The 22,979-nt window shown below is 39.3% G+C and overlaps 1 protein-coding gene across 1 annotated transcript in view; it reads right to left on the reverse strand.

Moving 5' to 3' along the window:
* Positions 1–12,365: 12,365 nt before the first annotated feature.
* PTPRN2 (protein tyrosine phosphatase receptor type N2) overlaps positions 12,366–22,979 on the reverse strand; it is a 609,242-nt gene continuing 598,628 nt past the window's right edge. Inside the window, exons 21-22 of the mRNA XM_087917130.1 lie at positions 21,611–21,684; positions 12,366–15,826 (exon numbers count right to left, since the gene is read on the reverse strand). Of these exons, the coding sequence (XP_087773256.1) occupies positions 15,755–15,826; positions 21,611–21,684 (146 nt within the window). The 3' untranslated portion in view covers positions 12,366–15,754. The remainder of the gene's footprint in view (positions 15,827–21,610; positions 21,685–22,979) is intronic.

Consider the following 22,979-nt stretch of genomic DNA (forward strand, 5'->3'; position numbering starts at 1 on the left):
ATAATGAATATAAATTGTGCTTTATATGCTTTATATGAAAAGTGCTTTATATGCTCTTTTTCCACCGCTTCATTACCCCCTTTGAAACTTCACCTTAATCTAGAGATTACTGTGCAGTTTCACACAAAGGGGCAAGCTCTTCATAGGTATTTACCTGATCATTTACCCAAAGAGCCATAGCCTTCTCAGTGGACTTTTTGTCCACTAACAGAGAGACTATTGGAAATTGTCTTTACAAAGATAGGGAGAACACAAGGTAAGATCACACATCCCACAGCAATAAGACCAACAAGTGCAACAATTGCCTGAAGGCCAGGCAATTTGGGGAACCAGGTTCCAAATATTTCACCAAGATCAAATCCAAGATTTTCTATGCGTTTGGCCCGCTGCTCAATGATTTCACCTACATCATCAAATTCCAGGCAACAGTTAGTGAAATTAAATTTTCCACATACACCTCCTTCAGCTGCCAAGAGATAGTCTAAAGCCAGGCGGTTTTGGTATATTGCATCTCTGAATTTCTTCTGTTGGACAGCTAGGGTACACAAGGATTGAGCTGTTTCATTGGCAATTAACTCTACAACCGCTTGGAGCCTAATGATACGATTAAGCATGTAAATCGGGCTATGGTACCCACAAGTGCTGTCAGCCACCCAAGCGGCTGGACTTAGTATTGTATGATCCGTTCAGGGGGCCACTCATCATCACTCCAATCCCCAATCTTATAATCTGCTTTTAGCTGCCTACTGGCCCAATGATCAGCAGTAACTAGCTGGGGCATCTGAAGTGGTAACATAAAAAAGGCTGGATTGATAACACCTAAAGTACACGTTCCTTTCCATTTTAAGGGTAAAGCACTATAGGCCGTAGTACCACAGATCCAGTGCACTCCAGGGGGTGCTTCAGTGATATTCTCCAATGAATAATTGGAACAGAACTGGTTTGAATTATTAGGCCAATATTCCCAGGATTCGGTGGACGGGTTCCATTCATGTACCTCCAGACACTCCGTGTCCCCCTACTGATGGACCCCCCTCCTGCAAACTTGATAGACACCATTTAGCAACAATAGTGTTTTGGAGCTCCCACCTAGATTGGGGCTGATGCTTAGGCATAGCGGTCAAATTATAAGGGTTAGAATAGTCCCATTCCTGAGAGATCCACGGACACTGATCTCCCACTTTGGTACCTCCACAAATGTAGCAGTTGGTAACATTGAGGGAGTGCGCTATAGTGGAGGCCAATTCCAAAAACAAATTTCGAGCCTGCTCATATGGTTGGAATTCAATATCAACTTCCTGCCAGAATTCGGAAAAGTATCTAGTGTTGGTAGAAGTAGGGTGGCACCTGGTTTCCTCCTGGATCAGTGCCTTTTGCCCATAGTCTAATTCCCATCATTGACCCATATCTAGAATTCCATTGCTGAGGGTTAGGTATGGTAATATTGACATTATTACATTGATATGGCAGACAATTTTCAGAAGGAGGTACCTGTGCTATCTGAAGATAGGTTCCCTTGCCCTTATTTGGATTATAAGTGGTCCATGCAACACAACTCCAAGTGGAGCAGTATCTTTCAGGAGCACTGCTGCAGTCCCATTTTCCCGTTTGTCCAGGGTATTGGTATGGGCAAATATAAACATCAGATTGGGAATATGTTCTGTGACAGGACAAGGTGGTCCCACAGGAAGTGGGCCATTGGGCCACCTTACAGACCTCAACCGTAATTGTACCTGGGCTATTGGGAGATAGTATTTTTGTCTGGGAAACTATGGGGCCCATCTTACCACCCCTACTTTGGGCTATCAACCATGTATGTGCTGGATTAACTCTGGGATCATAGCACTCCTTACTTTGGGCACAGACCGAGTACCACACTCCTTTATAACAACAGGGAGTAGTGTGCCCTTCACACCTATAATGGGTATGGTATACCAAAGTAGTATATGGTATACCAAAGTAGTAGTTATAGTCCTGTCTCTGAACACTGTTTTAAGGCATACCATGCAATTGTTTGGGCATAAGGGATCCTGAGTAACTGGAGGTTTTGACTTCGTAGGTGGTGTGTTAGTTCGAGGTGTTCTGTGTTGTCCCTTAGTATTGCCCTTTTCACGGGGTGGGGGATCAGTAGGGGGTTCCCATTTGGGATGTTTCCAATAATTAGTCGGTAGGGCTTTATCATCCACATAACATAATATACCCTTTACACCATTTAACTATTGTTGCCATTTTGATTATGCCCGTACATTTCTGGCCACAAGTCCACAGACGGGTCTTATCCTGACATGTTGTAATATTACAGGAAGTAGGGTGTCCCCATGATATGTGTTGACATGAAATCAGGTTGAATAGCGTACAGGAGGACGGTTTACCAACTTCGTACTTGAGGTCTCCTTTAGTATCTTGGCATTGATTGCACCGATCAGTATGGTCCACCTGTACTGAATGCATGGTGTGTTTTGTATTCCAGGGAATGTGAGCATGTCTTTGGTACCCATGGAGTGCGCAACAGATGCCATCTTATGGTATTATTATATACACATTGACAATACCTTGTCCCTTCATGTTCACACTGAGGAAGATTGGTCATGGAACAATTAGGAAACCTGGTTACACTATAAGTAAAATGTCTCCCTGTAGGTAATACCGTAAAACACATGTCACATGGTCTAATCTCCCTTCCATCATCCGTAGGGAGGGGTTCTGTGTCCTCGGACGGATCTGGTGAGTACCATTCATCAACTGCATCCTCATCTAGGGGTATTTCCTTATCTATGTTACTTTTCTTATGCATTAGTACTTCATATAGGTATAGAGAGTTAATGGCAACACTGACTACCAGCAAGATAGTCACAAACCAGACAGAAGACATAAGACCCCTGCGGATGCATGCTGTTTCCCTCAGCCTCTGGTTAGCCTCCATTTTAATGTTCCCTGACTCGTGACCTAAATTTCCAAGGGAGGCCCGTGCGATGGATGTTAGCTTCCGGGGTAATGCCTGCAGGGGCCGTTAGTTTCCTGACTTCTGTTGGTAGAGGGACGACTTCCGGAGTGTCACCACTAGGGGAGTTCAATTCCTCTTCATCTCCCGTTGGTAGAGGGACAGCTTCCAGTGTGTCACCACAAGGGGAGATATTCCTCTTCACCTTCCGTAGGGTTACTTTTAATGGGTGATCCAGGTGGGATTCTACTTTCCAAGAGGTAGGGGCAGCTAATTTAACTTGGGACCAATGAATCCATGATTTTATTTCCGCCACCTTAATGGCAAGGGGAGAACACATAACAACAGTGTAGGGACCTTTCCACTTCGGGCTCAAAGTTTCCCGTTTCCAATCTTTAAACCAGACCTCTTGACCCGGGTGTATATTATGCGGAGAGGTCACTAAGACATGGGGTTTACAGGTTAATACATATTGTTGTAATTTGTGGACAATATTATTAAGGGTCTGGAGTTGTTGCGATCTAATAATATCCGAGATTTGTACATTATTTCGAATATTCAAGCGAACTAGATTGGGGATTCGACCATATAGCAACTCAAATGGTGAGAGCGATATATCCTTTTGGGGCGGGGGCACACCTAATAGCGACTAGGACCAAGCTCAGGGCATCTGTCCACTTAAGATGAGTTTCTTGGCAAATTTTTGCAAGTTTTTCTTTAACAGTTCAATTAACTCTTTCCACCCTGCCTCCAGAAGGGGCATGAAAACTACAGTGGAGCTTCCATGTTATACCTAATACCTTGGCTAACTGTTGAGTAGCCTTATGAATGAATGCAGGGCCACTGTCGGAGGAGATTCTGGAGGGCAGCCCATACCTAGGGATTATTATGTGGAGTAATGCCCTGGCAACTTTGGAGGCCTTCTTAGTGCGTGTTGGAATGCACTCAGACCATCCTGTGTATGTGCACACAATAACCAATAGTGCGTTGAAGGGGCCACACCGGGGCATATCAGTGAAATCAATCATCAAGGAATCGAATGGGTAACAGCCTCTTGGTTGGTGACCTGGGGGTGGTTGTGGCCCCTGTCTGGGATTATTAGCTGGACAAACCTCGCACCTCGCACAAACATTAGCTGCTATACTGCTTATCTTGTTTATGTACAGCTCCCTTTTAAGCACCTTTGTCAGTGCCATTTTTCCTAAGTGCAGCTGTTGGTGTACTTGTTGCACAATATCGCATGCCATATATGCCGGTATAAATATCCTATCATTTGGTAGGATCCACCAGTTTCCCTCCAGGTGTGCCTCTAGTGCCTCAATTTGGGCCATGTCATCTTTGGAATAGTGGGGTCGGTGGTGATCAGCTGGTTCCCACATAGCGAGATATTTTTCTGTGGAGGTGGGTACCTTTTGGGCAGCTTCACATGCTAGTTTACCTGCCTCCTCATTTCCCTTTTGTATATCTGTGACCACCCTCTGATGCCCCTGGCAGTGCATGACTCCTACCTTCTGTGGGACCCATACACATTCTAGGAGACGTAGTATTTGGGGACCATATTTAATATCCCTGCCTCCTGCGGTGATAAGTCCTCTTTCCTTATATAAGGCCCCATGGACTTGAACCGAGAAAAGCATACTTTAGGTCTGTATAAATGTTCACTCTTAGCCCTTTGGCCATCTCTAGGGTTCTCGTTAATGCATGTAATTCTGCCAACTGTGCACTTGTCCCAGGTGGAAGGGGCTCTGCTTCCCATACATCATCTAGAGTAACTACTGCGTATCCTGCCTTTCTCATTCCCTCCTGTAGGTAGCTAGTGCCATCTGTAAATAGGGTGTAATCTGGAGTAGGGAGAGGTATATCTGTCATGTCTGGGCGACTAGCATATGTTTCCTCTATTGTATGGATACAATCATGCGCAAGTTTGGTGTAAGGTTCAGGCAGTAGTGTGGCAGGGTTTAATGTGGTAGATTGGACAATGTTAATCAGAGGGTTATGAGTGATTAGCCTTGGTATTTCAACATTCAAGGGTTAGTTAGCCACAAATGGCCCTTTGTTTCCAGTACGGATTTAAGGGCATAGGGGGTGTAGATATCTAAGTGTTGTCCAAATGTTAATTTACTAGCTTCCTGTGTTAAAATGGCTGTTCCAGCCACCACCTTGAGACAAGCAGGCCACCCCTTAGCAACATTATCAAGTTGTTTGGAAAGATATGCCACAGGGCGGTGCCATGTCCCTATGGTTTGGGTGAGGACACCCACCGCCACATTTTTTTAAGTATCCACAAACAACTGAAATGGTTTTTCCAAATCCAGGAGGCCCAAACTAGGGGCTTGTAACAAAGCCTGCTTAAGTGAATGGAAGCTAGCTTCTTCCTGCTTTCCCCATTGTAATGGCTCTCTATCCGCTCCTTTTGTAGCTTCATATTAAGGGTTTTGCTATAAGACTAAAATTGGGAATCCATATACGACAAAACCCAGCAGCCCCCCAAAATCCTCTTAGATCCCTCCTATTTGTAGGTGTGGGGAGTTGGCATATGGCTTCCTTGTGCTATATCATAGCCCAAATATCGAACCTTTTGTGATACTAGCTGAGCCTTTTTCCTAGAGGCCTTATATCCTAAATCCTGTAAAAGGAACAACAACTCGTGTGTATTGTTCCAGCACGCATCTTCAGTGTGTCCAGTGACTAATAGGTCATCTACCTACTGCAGCACCACATTGGGGGGTGGGATATTTAATGCCTCTAAATCTTTAGCCAAAGCAGCACCAAAAAGACTTGGCGAGTTTTTAAATCCTTGAGGCAGCCTGGTCCAGGTGTACTGCTGCTTTCGACCAGTGGTAGGGTTCTCCCATTCAAAAGCAAACAAGTGTTGACTATTCTCATGTATTGGTATTGTGAAAAAGGCATCTTTTAGATCTATAACTGAGAACCATGTGGCAGCCTGGGGAATAAGGCCCAGTATAACATATGGATTTGGGACCACCGGGTGAATGGTCACTGTGGCTAAATTCACGACCCTTAAATCTTGGACTGGGCAGAAGCAGCCTTCCCCCTTTGGGATGGGTAATATTGGGGTATTCCATTGTGATTCGGTAGGCACCAAAATATGATGTTGCAAATATAGGTCAATAATTTCCTGGATTGCTTGCATAATATGTCTGGGGTATGCCCGTTGTCTGATTCTCACAGGTACCTTCATTGGTGCTTCTTCCACTATATGAGGAGGATGGTGAGCAGCAAAACCAGGGGGGTTGTCTTCTGCCCACAACTGAGGAACATTAAACTGCTTCCATTTATTCTCACCCCCCTCTCCTGTGTCTCTGGCAACCATAAACCGCCATCCCTCTTCTAGGGGTATGGACCAGTTCACTTTCCCGTACCCCATTTTCATTGTCCCATCCTCCTCGAAAGAGATCTGTGCTCGGAGTTTGCACAGCAGATCTCTCCCCAATAGCGGGATAGGACAGTCAGGCATGTACACAAATTGATGTGTTATGGCCTGTCCCTTCATTGTGCATACAAGGGGTTCTAGAAAGAAACGCTGCAGTATACGTCCTGTTGCACCCTGGATATTAATAGTATGCTGGGATGCCTGCGCTAAGGGCTGAGTCAGAACCGACCGGGTAGCTCCAGTGTCTACCAAGAAAGTTACAGGTTTGCCTCCGACATTTAGCCTGACCATAGGTTCTGGGAGGCTTTCTGAACCCGGTCGGCCTCAGTCCCATTCTTCTACTACCCATTCTTCTAGCCTATTAAGGGAGTTCTCCCTAGACCTTTTCTATTATCTTGCCTTCCCTGGCCCCTTTCCAGGGGTCTTCTTAGGCCATTCTCCACTACGAAGCCTTGGAGAAGGCCCACCTCTGCCTTCTAACCTTTCTTCCTTGTTCCTTTCCGGACACTCCCGTTTCTAGTGTCCTTGTTTCTTAAAGAAAACACATTGATTGCGTCCTAGCCCTGACCTGCCTCCCCCTCAGCAGACTAGTTCCCCTGCCTCTCGGGGTCCACATCATGGCTGCCGCCATTAGCTCAGCTTTTTGTTGCATTTTTTGGCCTTTCTTTCCTCCTCCTTATCCCTATTCACAGACTTTCCTTTCCACCTCCATAAGTTCACTCATGGGTTTCCCTAAGGCTCCCTCCAGTCTTTGCAATTTTCGTCTTATGTCTAGTGCACTCTGGGAGATAAATGCCATAGTCAGCATTCGAGCGTTTACTGGGTCTGTGGGATCAATAGGGGTATATATTCGATAGGCGTCAATAAGATGAGTGTAAAATGCTTCTGGGCTCTCAGTGGGTTCCTGTAACACTAAGGAGGGTTTCGACATGTTGACTGCAGGCTTTCCTGCCCGGCAGATAGCTCGCACTACCAATGACTGGTAGTTCCGTAGCTTCTCCTTGTCCCTCTCCTGGTAGAGATCCCATTTGGGATCCTGGGACAGGAAATTGGTTTCCATAAGATCTGTAAGACTGTGATATAAGCTAATGTCAGGCTTTAGTATTTTGGCTATCGCGATTTTGATTTTCTCTCTTTCCTCTGGATCAAACAGGGTCCCCATAAGCTGTTGGATTGTGGGGTTGGGATTGTGTGCATCCACTATTGTCTTCACTAGGTCAGCTATCTCTGTGGGTTTTTCACTGAATGGACCATAGTGTAGTTTCCAATTCAGTAAGTCTGAGGTAGTGAAGGGTACATATTGAAACAGTTAGAGTGACGATTCAGTGGGATTCTTGGGGTTTATTGCTAATTGGTCAACTCGCCTAAGAGGAGCAACGGTTTCATATGAGGGGCCTGGGATTGCTAACAGTTCTTCCGGGGGAGTTATCCCCGGAGGAGATGGGAGGGGGTCAGGCCATGACTCTACTGGAGTAGATGTCTTAGGGAGAGATTGGTCAGCTTGGGCCGATTGATCATGTGTCTCCAGTGGATGCCTAGGGCTTCTCACATAGGGGGATAATTGATCTAATCATGCCATAAACCCTGATACCCCAGATGATTCCTCACCCTCAGATGTGCTATCAAAAACTCCTGGAGGCACATAAGGGGGAGGGTGTGGTACTTCCTCTGGATAGCTAGGCAAGACCTGTACTGTTTTCTGTAACTTCTTAAGGGTCACGTTTCATGATAGTAAGGACTTACAACGTCGCATCTTAAGCTTTCTGAGCCATGGAGGAGGGTGGTTCAACAGGTCAAGCCAGACATCTATGTATGGGGCCTGATCAGGATGTCCTAGAGTGGGGTGAAATACTAACCGATGTACCTGCACTGCTATAGGGATATCTAGTGTGCCTATAGGGGGCCACCCACACCCAAATGTTGGCCATTCTGACTCACAAAATTTCCGTAATTAGAACCTACTCCACTTATAACCATAATCCTGGGACTGATATGCTTCCTTAAAATGTTTTAGCATAACTTCTAGCGGGGTCACAGGCTTACTTTCTCCACCACCCATGAGCCACCCAAGTAACCAGACAAGACAGATGAGGAAAGGGATTGGAGAGGAGGATATGGGGTCCCTCCTTTTCCGGACACACCAGGGATTTACACACATCCATGCCCGACCCAGGGAGCCGGATACACACGGTCTCTGATGGGAACTGCGGACACCACTTGCTTTCTACTGGCCCACGGTGCTGGACACTCACAGTCACCAATGGGAACCGCAGTAGTTTCTCACTTCAACCAGACTTGACACTTCCACCCACCTTACCTTAAGAGAGGGTGATCAGTCCTCTCCTCCATCCCTGCTTACAGGGAGGGATTATTTCTCAACTCCAATAGTTGCCTGCAGGAGTCTTCCTTCTCCACAGCTGGCCAGAAGATGTCCTGGTCTCCTCACCTCTCACCAGTGGTTCTTGGAAGCGCCAATCGCCGCCGCCAGAGAACGGCAGTCTCAGGAAGTCCCTCAGATTCAAAGGACCGATGGCGCCTGGGATGTTCCCTTTAACTCACCAAGACACTGGCAGTAGGGATGGACCCTCCAGAGGGCCTCAGGGCCCCTTGTGTCCCATCTGGGGTGCCATAAATGTTGCAGCAAATCTTGGTTCCAAATCAGGACACAAGACCACAAAAGGTGGGAGAATACAGGTTTTATTTGCGCAAAGTATTCAGAGCATTAACATGACAGATTCTGAAACCCCAGCCCTTCGTGAGACAATACTTTTATACCCAATATGACATCAGCAAGGACTGGGGCATTATTCGCATTGCATTTACCAAATAAGGACAAAATTACATACATATGAAGGAAGTATAAAGAGGAAATAACATTTTTAATTTTCCAGTTATCTTACATCATCAGCTATTTTCCATGTTCACCCTTGTTTACAGTAACGTGGTTAGTTCAAGTTCCTTAGTTCAGCAATCTTGTGGGTTACACAATGTTATATTAAGCAAGGCTAAGCAAAGGACAGGGAAGCTGGGACCCTTGCTGAATATGACTTGTTGACCTATAATGAATATAAATTGTGCTTTATATGCTTTATATGAAAAGTGCTTTATATGCTCTTTTTCCACCGCTTCAAAGGGATGCCAAGGCCAATCTCTCAGAGTGCTTGGAGGTGTTAAGGGCTGGATAGGGACCAATGGGTTGAAACTGGGAAGACCAGTTTGGGGTTCTTTGGTCCATGGAGAATTGCTGCCTTTGGACTTGGATGGGGTGGCATTGACCCAAACAGACCCAATGATTATCCTGGGAGCATTCCTGGACTCCTGCTCGAAGAGAAGTCTGACCAGGAGGGCCTTTGCGAAACAGTCTGTTCTTGGACAATACCTACTCATGTCACTCATGCTCCAGTCACCTCCCCTCTTATTACTGCAATTTAGTCTACATGCTCCAATTGGTTCAAAGTGCAGCAGCTCATACAATTCTGTGCAGAGCTCAGTGTGCACAGGTTCTCCTGTGGGAGCTACATTGGTTTGTGATTTGCTTCTGGGTGCAATTCAAAGTGCTGGTTGTCACCTTTAAAGTTCTTCATGGCTTTAATCTAGGTTATCAGGATTTGTCTCTTGCCAGTCACATCCATCTGACTCACTAGAGTGGGGAGGCAAGGAATGTTGCAAGTCTTATCCCCTAAGGAGGTACATCTGGTGGACCAAAAAGAAAGGCCTTCATTGTGGTGGCTCCCTTTGGAATATCATTTCTTAAGAAATTAGACTGGTCCCCACTTTGACACTTTCATAAAGGCCTGAAGACTGGGTTGTGCCAGCAGGCCTGGGGAACTCAAGAGTGGGATGGAGCCCATCAAATAGCTCAGTTGATTGTGTTTTGTCTCCAGGGGTGGGTGGGGATGGTTATTGTTTTTTTCCTTATACTGTTTTTATTGCTTGTAAGCTGCTTAGAGTCACTGTGACCAAATAGGCGGCTATAAAATTTTTCTAAATAGTTACCTCTATGCTCACAGCTGCAAGAACTTACTGCATATAGAATATATAAAAATAGCGTTCCTTTGAATACTAATTTTTATGCTGTAGGAGCATTGCCTTTAAATCAACTAGCAATTAAAGATGTGATTTTTAAAAAATCACATTTATTTATTTATTTTACTGACATAGTAAGAGATATAGTAAGAGCTGTTTTCTTCTGCTGAAGCACAAGTTGTAATGACTTGTTTCATTCAACTGTTAATGTTCATTCTATATTTACTTTTCTATAACACAAGAACTACATAAAGAAAAGGGCCACTGATCACAGCACAAAGATAAAGAAAAATATGGGATAACAACATCTCACTGTTAGCAACAGAAAAAGCTGCAAAGAGAAATATTGAAGGAAGAAAATAGCTGAGAAGGCAAAGGGTAGAGGTCCCTGGAAATAAATAGAATCGAGTTTTCAGAGATAACCACATTTGGGAGATCCAATTTTTTAGTTTCAAGCCAACTCTTGAATCACACCAGTATTTCCCCCATTGATATATATTGATTATATGTTTTTTTGGGGGGATTTTCTTCTCTGGAGGTAGCACAAACTATTGTGTGTCTCTGTATAGATTTGTTTTCAAATTATATATATATATAAATAACTTATCATATCAAACAGAACTCAAGAAATTGAAAATATCATAAATAGCATGGAGACGACCAATGTCGATAATGCAATCTGCTAGAAAGGATTGCTGTCATGACTTCACTTAACTGAAACCATAGAATCATGGTTGGTGGTTGGTGATCATACTCATGCTTAAATTATCTTCTCTTAGTGCACAGCAATCATTCCCAGGGTGAGATTGTCCTTGGTCCTGCTAAATGTTGGGGAACCTAATGTTGAAAGGCTGATATACACAACACAACTATAACGTAGGGCAAAATGTGACATCTTTTTATGAGATGAAGACCGTAAGCCTTTGTTATGGGTTTTAGTAATTTAGGTTTGCCCAAAATTTAATGCTGCAATCCTATATTCCCCTAGAAATAAATAGGGCTTATTTTCAAGTAAGCATATATTGATCTCTACTGCACACTATGGAAAAAAACTTAAATTGTATATTATAATTTTCTGAAGAAACTTTGTTTAAAAAATGAATTATCACAGTGATTTTCCCAAGTATAAGTATAATCCCTAAATTTAGATTCCCTAAAGTATAATTTAAAAAGCATAACTTTTTAAATTAACTATAATTTAAAAAGGTATATATTTACAGCATATTTTATATTATTCAATTTGTAACCAAATTCATCAAACACTTGTGATTTCTACTTCAACGGGTTTTAATCTTTTTATTAAAAAAAACTCTATACCAATAATTATGTGTGGCTCTTACACTTGATTAATAAAGCACAAATTTACAAATTAAAGATAATATTGCAGTCATTTCTTTGTGGGTTGTGAAGGCAGAAGTTTATGCATCTATTTGAGGAAAGATGTACAATTAACATTTCTCCTCAGAGTTTTAATAATTGTGATGATGAAAGAAGACACTTCAAACTTTTTTTTTTTAGTCTGACTTTCAATACACCTTTCAAAATCCGGATTCACAATGGCATTCTACAATCCATAGATAAAATACTTAAATTTTTTAAAAAAATAATTTGGTGCAGCAGCTGGCAGGTGCTGCTCTGCTGGCTGGCAGATGTTTACTGCAGGAGCTGAGAAATGACTGTGTCTTTTGGGAAAATAGAATAAAATGGAACCTGTCCATAGCATATACCATTTTTCGAGCAATTGGGTATCCCTGTCCTCTATCAGGAACGAGAAAGAGAAGCGCCTTTTACTCTTCCTTTTTTTCATACAGTGATATCAGTTGACAGTCTTCCCAAAGAGTGCACTTTTTAATAATTCAGGATAGCTCTGTGAACCAGCTGTGCCTTAGGCTCTGTGAACTTATTCTTTAGAAAGACAAGTAAAAGGTGGAACAGTATCTCCTAACAATTGCAAGAAAAGGTATATTTATTTTCAACAAACCTATGAACCAGAAAGATTGTAAATAAAATGCAAAAATTAATTTTTTATTTATTAGATTTGTGTGCCATCCAAATAAAATAAAAGGTAAAACAACCAACATTTCTTCAAGCTGTCAGAAACCTTGCTTAATATTTGCATGCACATTTGAGAAAGATTGTAGATTGGCATTAAAGCAGGTTCCATATTCATGTAACCCAACCTTTATACCACAACTATTACACCATAACCATTGGTTATCCTTCCTCTTTGAAAGCTATTGAAATCTTCAGACCTTTGTTTGAATATTGGCTTCAAATTTTTCTTCCATTTTGGTGATATGTTTGTTTATAATTGCTAGTCTTTCTGTGTTTTATTTTTGTATGTTATTGCATTTTAAAAAGTCACTTTGACTGGCTTTTGCCTTAAAAGGAATCTGAGAAATAGTTAAATAATTATTTATTCAGGAATTGCCTGTATTGTAATGTTGGACACATAGTACAGTACTATCAGTTACCTATGATATACCACCCTAAGCGATGATAATGGGCTAGTTTGAGTTTACCCTACTTTTCCTAAAGAAATTGATAGGATCTATTGTTTGGGGAGACAGTTGTATATATTAATCATATCAGAACCCTTCTGAATATATTTACCTTCATCTTAATTTTGAAATATTAACAAAATAATTGATGCATTACCTACTGTAGACAATACGTTTGGACAATCATATCCCAAAAAATGATACGCAAGTGCCTACTCTTCCCTAGCATGCAATTACCTCATTCCTTTTTTGTGTGCAAGCTATTAAGGAAAGTGAAAAATATGCCAGAAAGTTGCAGCAAGTATAATTTTCAACAATGTCTGAATTACATTATATGATTTATGATCTCTAAATCAGCTAAGATACGAAGGATATAAGCTGTGGTTTCATATTTTAGCTTATGGGAAACAACTAATCATAGTTTGCCTGTTGCTAAATGGTTGAAAGTAGACTTTGTTGCTAGGGGACTACTCACTTTATGAGATTCAATTCAATTCAAATAGTAGAACTTTCTAGATCACGGGTGACAAACTTGACCATATCACATAATGTATTGTGATGTATTATGCTGTTTCTGGCCTTTGCTGAGCCGGGGTGGGCGTAGCCTGTGTGTGACGCATCTGGCCCGTAGGCTGCCAGTTTGACAGGCTTGCTCTAGGTGGTAAGAACGATGAGAAACAGAAAAAAAAAATCCAAGATTCTATGCTTACCATGGGAAACCAGCCTTAACAGGCTCCTTTTAAATAATACTGAAATATTATTGGGATTCTAAGCAATTCAACATTGTTCTGGATCTTCTAAATGTAGGGCATTTGAATATGGCCTAAATTATTTCCTTCTAGTTTAGTAACACAATATTCCCAAGAATACTGTATCTTATAAAGAAGGACCGTATGTGATACTTGCCTCTTCAGAATATTTATCTTTATTTTGATGTAGAATAGATGTTAATCTGCAAGGAATTCATGTTATATTGTTTAATTCCAGTAAGCCTAATATACATTTTGACAGATATGACTGTAATTTTTGTCTTTCCCAATTGCTATTCTTTATTGTTAAGAATAAATTGTCAAATGAAAAGACATTTTTCTGCTTCTTTTACTTATTACTAGACTACTTGTAAAATGTTGATATTATCATACTACCATGTGATTGAATGTACAGAAAATAAATATACAAAGAGGATAAAGGAATCCACTTTTGACTGCTCTGCAAGACTTATAATGAAACGTGAAAAGCATTTTATATATGTCACAATGTACAGAAAAATACATACTGGTTAATACATCTAAATCTTTTTGAAACAATTCTTTAATTACTAGAAGGTTGTATTTAAGTTTACATCGAACAGTTGAGATAGTTGGGTTGAATACTCCAATTGCTGCTGCTACACGTTTTCTGTAGGTTTCAATGAAGCTTGCAAGAAAGAAGATGCCATAATAGCAGCTGGTGAATACTTATGTAAGCCCCAATGAAATTGTTTGATGAATTGTGCCCAAGAACTGCAATGTGTAATTTAATTCACAAATTGCTGTAATCTTCCTGGAAATGAATAGTCATACTTTGGAATGAAATTCACAATAAATCCAGTAGCGTTAAAAGAAATAAATAGGTAGCATACTATACAGTAATTGAAGTATATTTTTAGTTCACATTTCAAATAAATGTAATAAAATAAAACATGTCCTAAAAACCTTTCCATTCTCTCGAATCAACAAACGCTAGGCACGTGGAAATGTTTTAAAAACATTATTGCATGTGCAAAGGAGCAATTGAGAGAGGAAATCTAAACATTTTCTTTTACAATATGATTCACAGGGCGTTATCAGAATATTTTACAGTAGTAATAGTCCTGAAATAATTTACTTTCAAGAAGTATAAGTGATAAAGAATGGAAAATCAGAAGGGAAAACAGATAATTTCATGTTTATAATTATCCTCCAAATTCAAGAATATATCAAAGAACTTGCTATAGTTTAAAATAACAATGCTAGCAATTCAATCAGATAGAAGCAGTTAGAAGAATCTCCTTAAGATTTTTAGAACAGTGTACAATATTTGGTTGTTTAAAAAGATAAAGTAATGTTAAGTTATAAAAATAGAAAGAAAACCAACCAGTTGTCAGCAGAGGGCTTTTAAAAATCTGTTGAGGTTAAATTATTTTTGCCTCCTTTCTTCCCATTAGGGCAGCAACACACAATAAAAGTTTGTTGTGCTTTTTGACATTTCCTCCATAGCTGTTATAACCATGCAGGTCCCTGAACTGAGCTAAAGTTTTGCTTCTATTCATTACAGAAAGTTGAAAAAAATCAGTTTGCTAAGACATAGCATTAAAGGCATAGTTTCTTTATATATAAATTGAACTCATGTTTATGAAAACGTGAGGGATTATATTATGGGCTTGCTTGAGGTCTTAGAGCAATCAGAATGATTTTAAAAATATTAATTTTTTCCACCCCAGTTTATATAGTTTTGGAAAACCTGCAAAAATGTAAGAGAATGCTATGTTGCTGGAGATAGATTGAATGCACTGCTTATCTAAAACAGTGTATATTTTCTACTAACAAGATGTGCATGTGCTTTCCAAGTGTGAAATTTAGGATTTCATTGATGTAAAAGAAGTAGAGGGATAGTTCTTGTCACTTAAGGTCTTGGTGTATTATTATTTCTGATTATCCTAACAAGAATAATATACAAATTTGGGGTTGAATGTAACCTGGCAATAGAGATTTAAAAAGGACCAATCAAGATGTAGTTACAACAGCAGACACACAATTAGAATCAGGTCACATTTCCAACAATATTCACAGGGACCAGGAATAATGAAAGGGAGAGCGAGAGAGAGACCACTCAGCCACACTGGGAACCTCCAAGCAACAGACCACAGGCTGCTCACTGTGGAAGTGCCTTGAGTATTGCGTTCACTTCTTCTGCAACTGCTGTCAGGGCAAACTCAAACTGTTCCTGTGGACAGAACATTCAGAGTTGATATTCTGTGGCGTTTCTAGAAATTCTCATGATGAAAACATTCAGGACATGACAGTTTGATTAATATTTAAAACATCAGTTAGATTAGTGAGCAATCTTCCATATTGCTTGATCATTGTTATTAAAAATAACCTTAATTGAGAGAACCACTATTTAATACAGCGAAATGTTTACAGATGTGAAAGGATTATGAACAATAAATAATATATGAAAATCTGGTCAGTATGAAGTGGATAACTGAACAGCAAGATATGACAAATAGGTGTCAAACCTGTTTCCCAGATCTTTCTCTCCCTGTCACAAATCCCTAACAATATGAGGCATATTTTAATCCTTAGTTTTGGACTCCTAGTTTCTTTTTGGTCAGATATAGGTACCTGTAATCTTCACTTCAATAGTGGTGCTATTTTATTTAATCATGTGTTTCTGACTATTTAAAAAAACTGGATCATTGCCCTTTCTGATTTTTATGGTTTAACTTCCAGACTTGACCTTATATGTTTCATGGGGTATCTAGATTTATTGTTCAGGTCAAAAGTAATGGAATGAAGTTATGGTTTAACCAGTATGTTAACCAACCAGGTTCTTGGGCCATCTTTAAAGTATGTAAATTCTGGTACAGCATTTTGTTTCTGCCACATGAAAAATGATCAAATATAAAACCCTCAATTCCTAAGTTTTTGAAATTTCACTATTATTATTATTATTATTATTATTATTATTATTATTATTATTATTATTATTATTATTATTATTATTTTATTTTGAGGCGCATTTTGAGTGAGCATATATATTTTCATAGGAGGACAGGAAAAAATATACTACTCATACTCTTCCAATCTACTGTCATACCTCTTTTTCCAAAATGTAGAATTCTTTCCAAATGGATAAATTCATTTTAGACACACAGCATTGTACTTATTTATCTGAAACCTGACAGTCTTATTCTACTCAGAAGATTCTATTGTGTATGAAAAAGCAAAAGCAAAGCAAAATAGATACAATTACTTTTAAAAAGTAAGATAGTAAATATAAGTAAAAATAACATTTCTCAAAAGAAATTGAACTGGTTGATTATTGAATTATAGCTGAATTATTATATTCTTATATTTTGATAACCTCTTGTTAATGTTAAATTTAAAATGGATTAAAGGAAAGTTGATTAAATTTTAATGTTTTAACAATGGAAAATGGCCCCCCAAATCCTGTACAGAAGCTCAGTTAAGTGATGGTTTGTCTGGGTTTCAAGGTAGTAACGTTATGATTATGTGGCATCAAATTGCTGTCAACTTTAAGTGAATACATGGATTCTCTTTAGGAAAATCTGTCTCCAAGATGCTTTAGGTCTGCCAGTTGTGTACCCACTGCTGCTACAGCGAAGTCCATTCATCTTGCTGCTGGCTGCCTTCTCTCTAGTTTTCTTCCATCTTTCGCAGTATTACAGATTTTGCAATAGTGGCAAATATCTGTAACTCACGTGTAGGATGAGGGTGGAGGTTCATTCACCGAACTTTTGGGTTGGTTTTTCATTACCAGGCTAGGTAAGATCTTCAGCAGTATTTATGAGATGTCAATGTTCTTCTGTTTATAAGGATTCTGTGCGGTCAATAGGTCTTGTGTTAGTGAGGTTACATCAGGTGAGGATCACGTCTTAGGGTTGATTTCTTTTTCATCCATTTATTTGTTTTCTCGGCTATCTATGGTATTCTTAGGAGTCTTCTCCAGCCCCAATGTTCAAAAGTATCAATGCTTTTCTATACTCCTTCAAAGTCCAACTTTAATTTCCATAAACTGTTACAGTTGCATGCTGGAACCTTGTTTTGTAAGCATGGATACATCCTGGCATCTGAATATCTCTTGTAAGGCCTTCATGTTTTTTTGTTTTTTTTTAGCAAGTGCTAGTCTATGGTGTATTACTTAATTGTTGATTTCTTTACTGTTGGTAATTGATTTTAAAAGGAAGAAGCTATTCAATACTTCAGTATTTTAATTGTTCTTTCTAAGGCTATTTGCAATATCTATTGCCTTGGCCTTTTTTATATTTAATTTTAGATCCACTTTTTCCACTCACTGTGTTCTTTGGCTTTCATTACTAGAGATTGCAGATCATTTACATTTTCAGCTATCAGAGTACTGTCATTGGCATAGGACAGGTCGATGGCATTTCTTCCCTCATTTTTAAAAAGTGGTAATGAGCAGAGCACTGCACTAAGTTCACATTTTTAAGATATCTTGGATGTTGACAACTTTACAATTCAATATTTCAGTATACCACTTCCATCTTCATTTTAGCACATTTGAATCAGTTATTATTTGTCCATTAGTATATACTTTAGTGCACTACTTTAAGGATGGAACTTCCTTCTGAGTTCAGAAGTCTTTTGGAAGATTTTTTGTTTTGTTTTTTGTTCTATTTCCAATTTTAGTATCTTTATAATTTTTTTTATTTGTTTGTATTCCACCTTTATTATTTTTATATTTATTATTCAAGGCAGTGAACATATCAAACATGTCTTCCTCCTATTTTCCCTACAACAACCATCCTGTGAGGTGAGTTGGGTTGAAACAATGTGGCTGCCCCAAGGTTACCTAGGTGGTAAAAGGGTTTACAGATATTTACTGCTTCTTGAGTCTTCCTAAGATCTTTTTGTTTCTTGTTTATAGCTTTTCTTTATTACTGTCAATTTCCTCTGTTTCTTCTAATATTCATACTGCTTTCTTCTAATTCTTGATCTTCAGCTGATTTTTTAAAAATATTCATCCTTAACAACTTCTTTTAGTTCATTGCACAGTTTTGTTTTCCTATCCATTATGTTCAAAAGTGATTCTCTATATTCTCCTTAAAATGGTGGGATTGGAAGCATGCTGAAGATCATACTGTGAAAACTAGTTGCCTTTCTTTTCTTCTTTGGCTTACCTTGGAGCCTGTATACAAACAGTTTAAGATCTGTTTCATAGATGGCCCCTGGTTATATTTTGGCTGTTTTACAGTTCCTTTAACCCTTTGGACCAATGATATAGTCAATCAGATTTTTGGTGATGCCCATATATGTAAGTGTCATTTTGGTTGCTGGAAGAATATGTTAGCAATTAAAAAATAATTGGTTTGGCAGAACTTGATAAGTCCTTTTCCCGCTTCATTGCAATTTCCTGGGCCATTATAGGCCAAGTATTTTTTTCCTTAATATGTCCAAATTTTGCATTCTATTTTCCAATCACAAGCAACTTATTAGATTCCTGAGATGTTGAATTGAATTTTTATGTCTTGAGTAGTAAACGGTAATATCTTCTCCCTGAAAATGTTCAATTCCAATCTATCTCAATTTGCTGTTGCCTAAGATATCAATATGCAGCTGATGGCAACATCAGCAATTAGATGTGTTGCAAACAAAAAAGCAGATAAATAGCAAACAAAGCAAATAAAAAGAGCAGTGAGCTTTCTGCTCCAACAATGGAAGAAGGAGGATGAAAAAAAATGGTGAAAAAGTCATTGTTTTGGTATTTTTTTTCTCCAAAGAACAAACAGTTCATTTTTAGAATTGTCTGTTTTGATGGGAACACATTTAATATTAATGTTTGAAAGTTAAAATCAAAATGAGAACTAATTTATTTTAGAGGTTTTGGTGGTTTGGACTATATGATTCATTTCATTGCATGTTCCACTGTGGGAGAAAGAGGGAGTCAAGTCAATTACATTGTTTAAAACAATCTGTAATCTAGAAGCTAGAATCGTACTGGTAGTTCTCAATTTACGACCATACTTGAGCCCAGAATTATGGTTGTAATCATGATGATCACTAAGCAGATCGCCATTTCACCATGCCTAATTTATGACTTTTGCAGTGGATGTTAAGTAAATGCCATGATCATTAAACTAACACCATGGTTGTTAAAGGGACCTGTTATACTCAAAGGACATTTTTTGCCAGTTGGCTAAAAAAAAAAATTGCAGCGATGTGACCAAATGGCTGCAAATGACTATAAATGTGAGCTAATTGCCTAGTCCCCCAATACAATCATGTGACCAGGGACTTGGAAACCAAGCCATAAGTAGCTCTGGGAAGCTCTTTTGTAATTTTAAATGGTTGCTAAGTGACTGGTTGTAAGTTGAGGACTACATGTAACTCTAATTATTTTTTTCCTGTAAATGAAGTAAGTGAATGAAAAGGAAGCTGAGGAGGTAGATACATTCTGTACAATACCTTATGGTTATTTTTTACAGATAATTTATTGGACCACAAATTTCTTTGACCTGTTCTACTTTCTTCAAATGTATCAATTATTCTTGATTAATTATCTTTTTTCAAAGTAGCTTATGACAGAGGTAGGCAACATAACCCTTATATGACCTGTGGACTTCAACTCCCAGATTTCCTAAGCTAACACAGCTGGTTCATGAATTCTGGGAGTTAAATCCACAGGTCATAAACTTGCCATAGTTCCCACCCCTTGGTTTATGGGAACATTTTTTGAATGTAACTGAGAGAAATAAATTCAGATAGATAGTTTGTTTTAGGTACTGTTTTATTTTCTAATCTAAACATGTATTTAATTTCATATTAACAACAATAAGAATTTTACCAAAACTAAGAATGTGTCTATTTACATTATATAAAAAAGCTACATATGTTTAACCATATATAATTTAATTACCGTATATACTCGAGTAAAAGCCGAGTTTTTCAGCATATTTTTTGTGCTGAAAAAAAAACCCCTCGGCTTATACTCGGAGTCAGATTCCCTCTGAAAAAAAAAAGGGTGTGGAGCTCCGGAGCTGGGCAGCCGCTTCCCTGCTTCCGTGTTTCCTTTGCAACTTGTAAGCATGGGGGTAATCGGAAGCAGAAAAGTTCTTGCATGAGGATATAGTTTTTTCTTTATTTAACTGTTTTTAGGGTGGGGGGAATCCCACTGTCATGTGAGAATGCTCAGACATGAAATCTATCCGCCTGAAAATAAGTGTGTGTGTGTGTGTGTGGGGGAGGGTTTAACAGAGGAAGACATAGGGAGAAGGCAAAGCGACGGAAGATCCTTCAGCCCTAGCTGCTTTCAGTCCACTCGGGAGGAGGAGGGGAGGAGGAGGCCACCTCCTCCCCCCTCCTCCCGAGCGGACTGAAAGCAGCTAGGGCTGAGAAACGAAAGCCACCTCGGCTCGCGTTGTTTCTGCGATCTCAGAAAACAATGCGAGCCGCTGCCACCACCTCCTCCTCCCCTCCTCCTCCCGAGCGGACTGAAAGCAGCTAGGGCTGAAGGATCTTCCGTCGCTTTTGCCTTCTCCCTATGTCTTCCCTCTGTTAAAATCCCCCCACACACACACTTATTTTCAGGCGGATAGATTTCGTGTCTGAGCATTCTCACATGATGGTGGGTCTTTCCCCCCCCACCTAAAAACAGTTAAATAAAGAAAAAACAATATATCCTCATGCAAGAACTTTTCTGCTTTCGATTACCCCCATGCTTACAAGTTGCAAAGGAAACACGGAAGCAGGGAAGTGGCTGCCCAGATCCGGAGCTCCACACCTTTTTTTTTTCAGAGGGAATCTCACTTGAGTATAAGCCGAGGGGGTTTTTTTCAGCACAAAAAATGTGCTGAAAAACTCGGCTTATACTCGAGTCAATAAGTTTTCCCAGTTTTTTGAGGCAAAATTAGGTGCCTCGGCTTATATTCGGGTCGACTTATACTCGAGTATTTACGGTATACTTATTCCCATATATCAATATGTAGAATTTGTGTATTAGTATTTAAAATCGAACTCATTGTACCTTTGTCTGGACCATTCCAGGTCTTTGATCTCTCAAATGCTCCAGAGTAGCAGCAATATCAATTTCTTTAGCACCTGCAAAGTATGAAAAAAACCAGAAATATCAATTGGGATATATTTAAAGCAATGATCACACATGGTGCATCTGTCAATCTTCTACTGGATTCTCTTTGGGCTTATAGCCCAGTAAAATATCTCTTGGCAGTCTTGGCAGGCTCATCAATTGGCGTTCATAAAGTAAGGGAGAAAATCCAAGAGTAGCTTTTCTTAGTGTTAGCTATTTTTTTCACAATAATTATATCAAAAACTATTTCTTAAAGGAATATCTTTAATTATTGCTGTACATAAATGAATATGTATTTGTTAGTCTAAAAAACAGGGTTTAAAAATTACAAGATTTTTTGATTTTCATACTTGATACAGTAGCTGTGTGGTTAACTATAGGATTTTTCAAACCTATATTTGAAAAACAATTGTTCAGGACTGTGATGGGGAAAGTAAAAAGAGGGACAATAATCACATTCACAAACTCTATATAAAGTGTAACTACTAACTACTAAGTAACCTAGCTAGTTGCCTGGGGATGGGGCAGGGAGGAATCACGTGACTGTGGGGGTGGGTGCAGTGTGATGTTTTACGGGAACCGGAAGTGTTTTATGGGCTGTAAGTTGAAGACTTACTTTGAAATAATGTAATAACTAACATAGACACATGTTGAAACTGGGTCAATAAGAAATGGGTTAAGTCACCTGAACTCTATCATGATGTTCACCTTTATAGACAAAACAATTCAGTGGGAGGAAAAAGTCTGCAGCAGAGAACTGCTTCCAAAGCACCAGCCATTCAGGCCAGTCATGTTAAAACGACAATTAACTCCAAAGTAAATATGTAAGCTGGTTTGCAAAGCTGATATTTCCCCTCCCACATTATAGTTACTAGTGGAAATAATCTTTCATCTATACTAGCATGTAAAACAATGCTTCATACACAGAAATTCTTTTTCAGATAGAAAATGGCAGCACAACAATAGAGATGTTTAACATAAGCCTAAATCACCATTAAAATTGAGCATAACTGAAAATACAAACATGTATTTCAACCTCTTTGATTCCTGATAATTTGATAATACATCCATGTATTGGTGATGCCTTCTTTCAAGATGTTTTTGAACTTCCTAGTTTAGTCCAGAACCTAGTATTTCCTGAAGGTCTCCCAATCAATTACTAACCAGACCTGACTCTGCTTAGCTTCCAAGCCCAAAGATGTTATCAATTATAGTATTATCGTGAAGGTAAGTGTTATCGATTATCGGAGTTCATAAAATATTAAGGTTAACAATATTTTAAAAGTTTATAAATGCTACCACTCTT

The sequence above is a fragment of the Pseudonaja textilis genome, chromosome Z (genome assembly GCF_049901715.1).
Source record: "Pseudonaja textilis isolate UNSWEBS1 chromosome Z, rPseTex1.2, whole genome shotgun sequence".
In the NCBI taxonomy this organism is placed as follows: domain Eukaryota; kingdom Metazoa; phylum Chordata; class Lepidosauria; order Squamata; family Elapidae; genus Pseudonaja; species Pseudonaja textilis.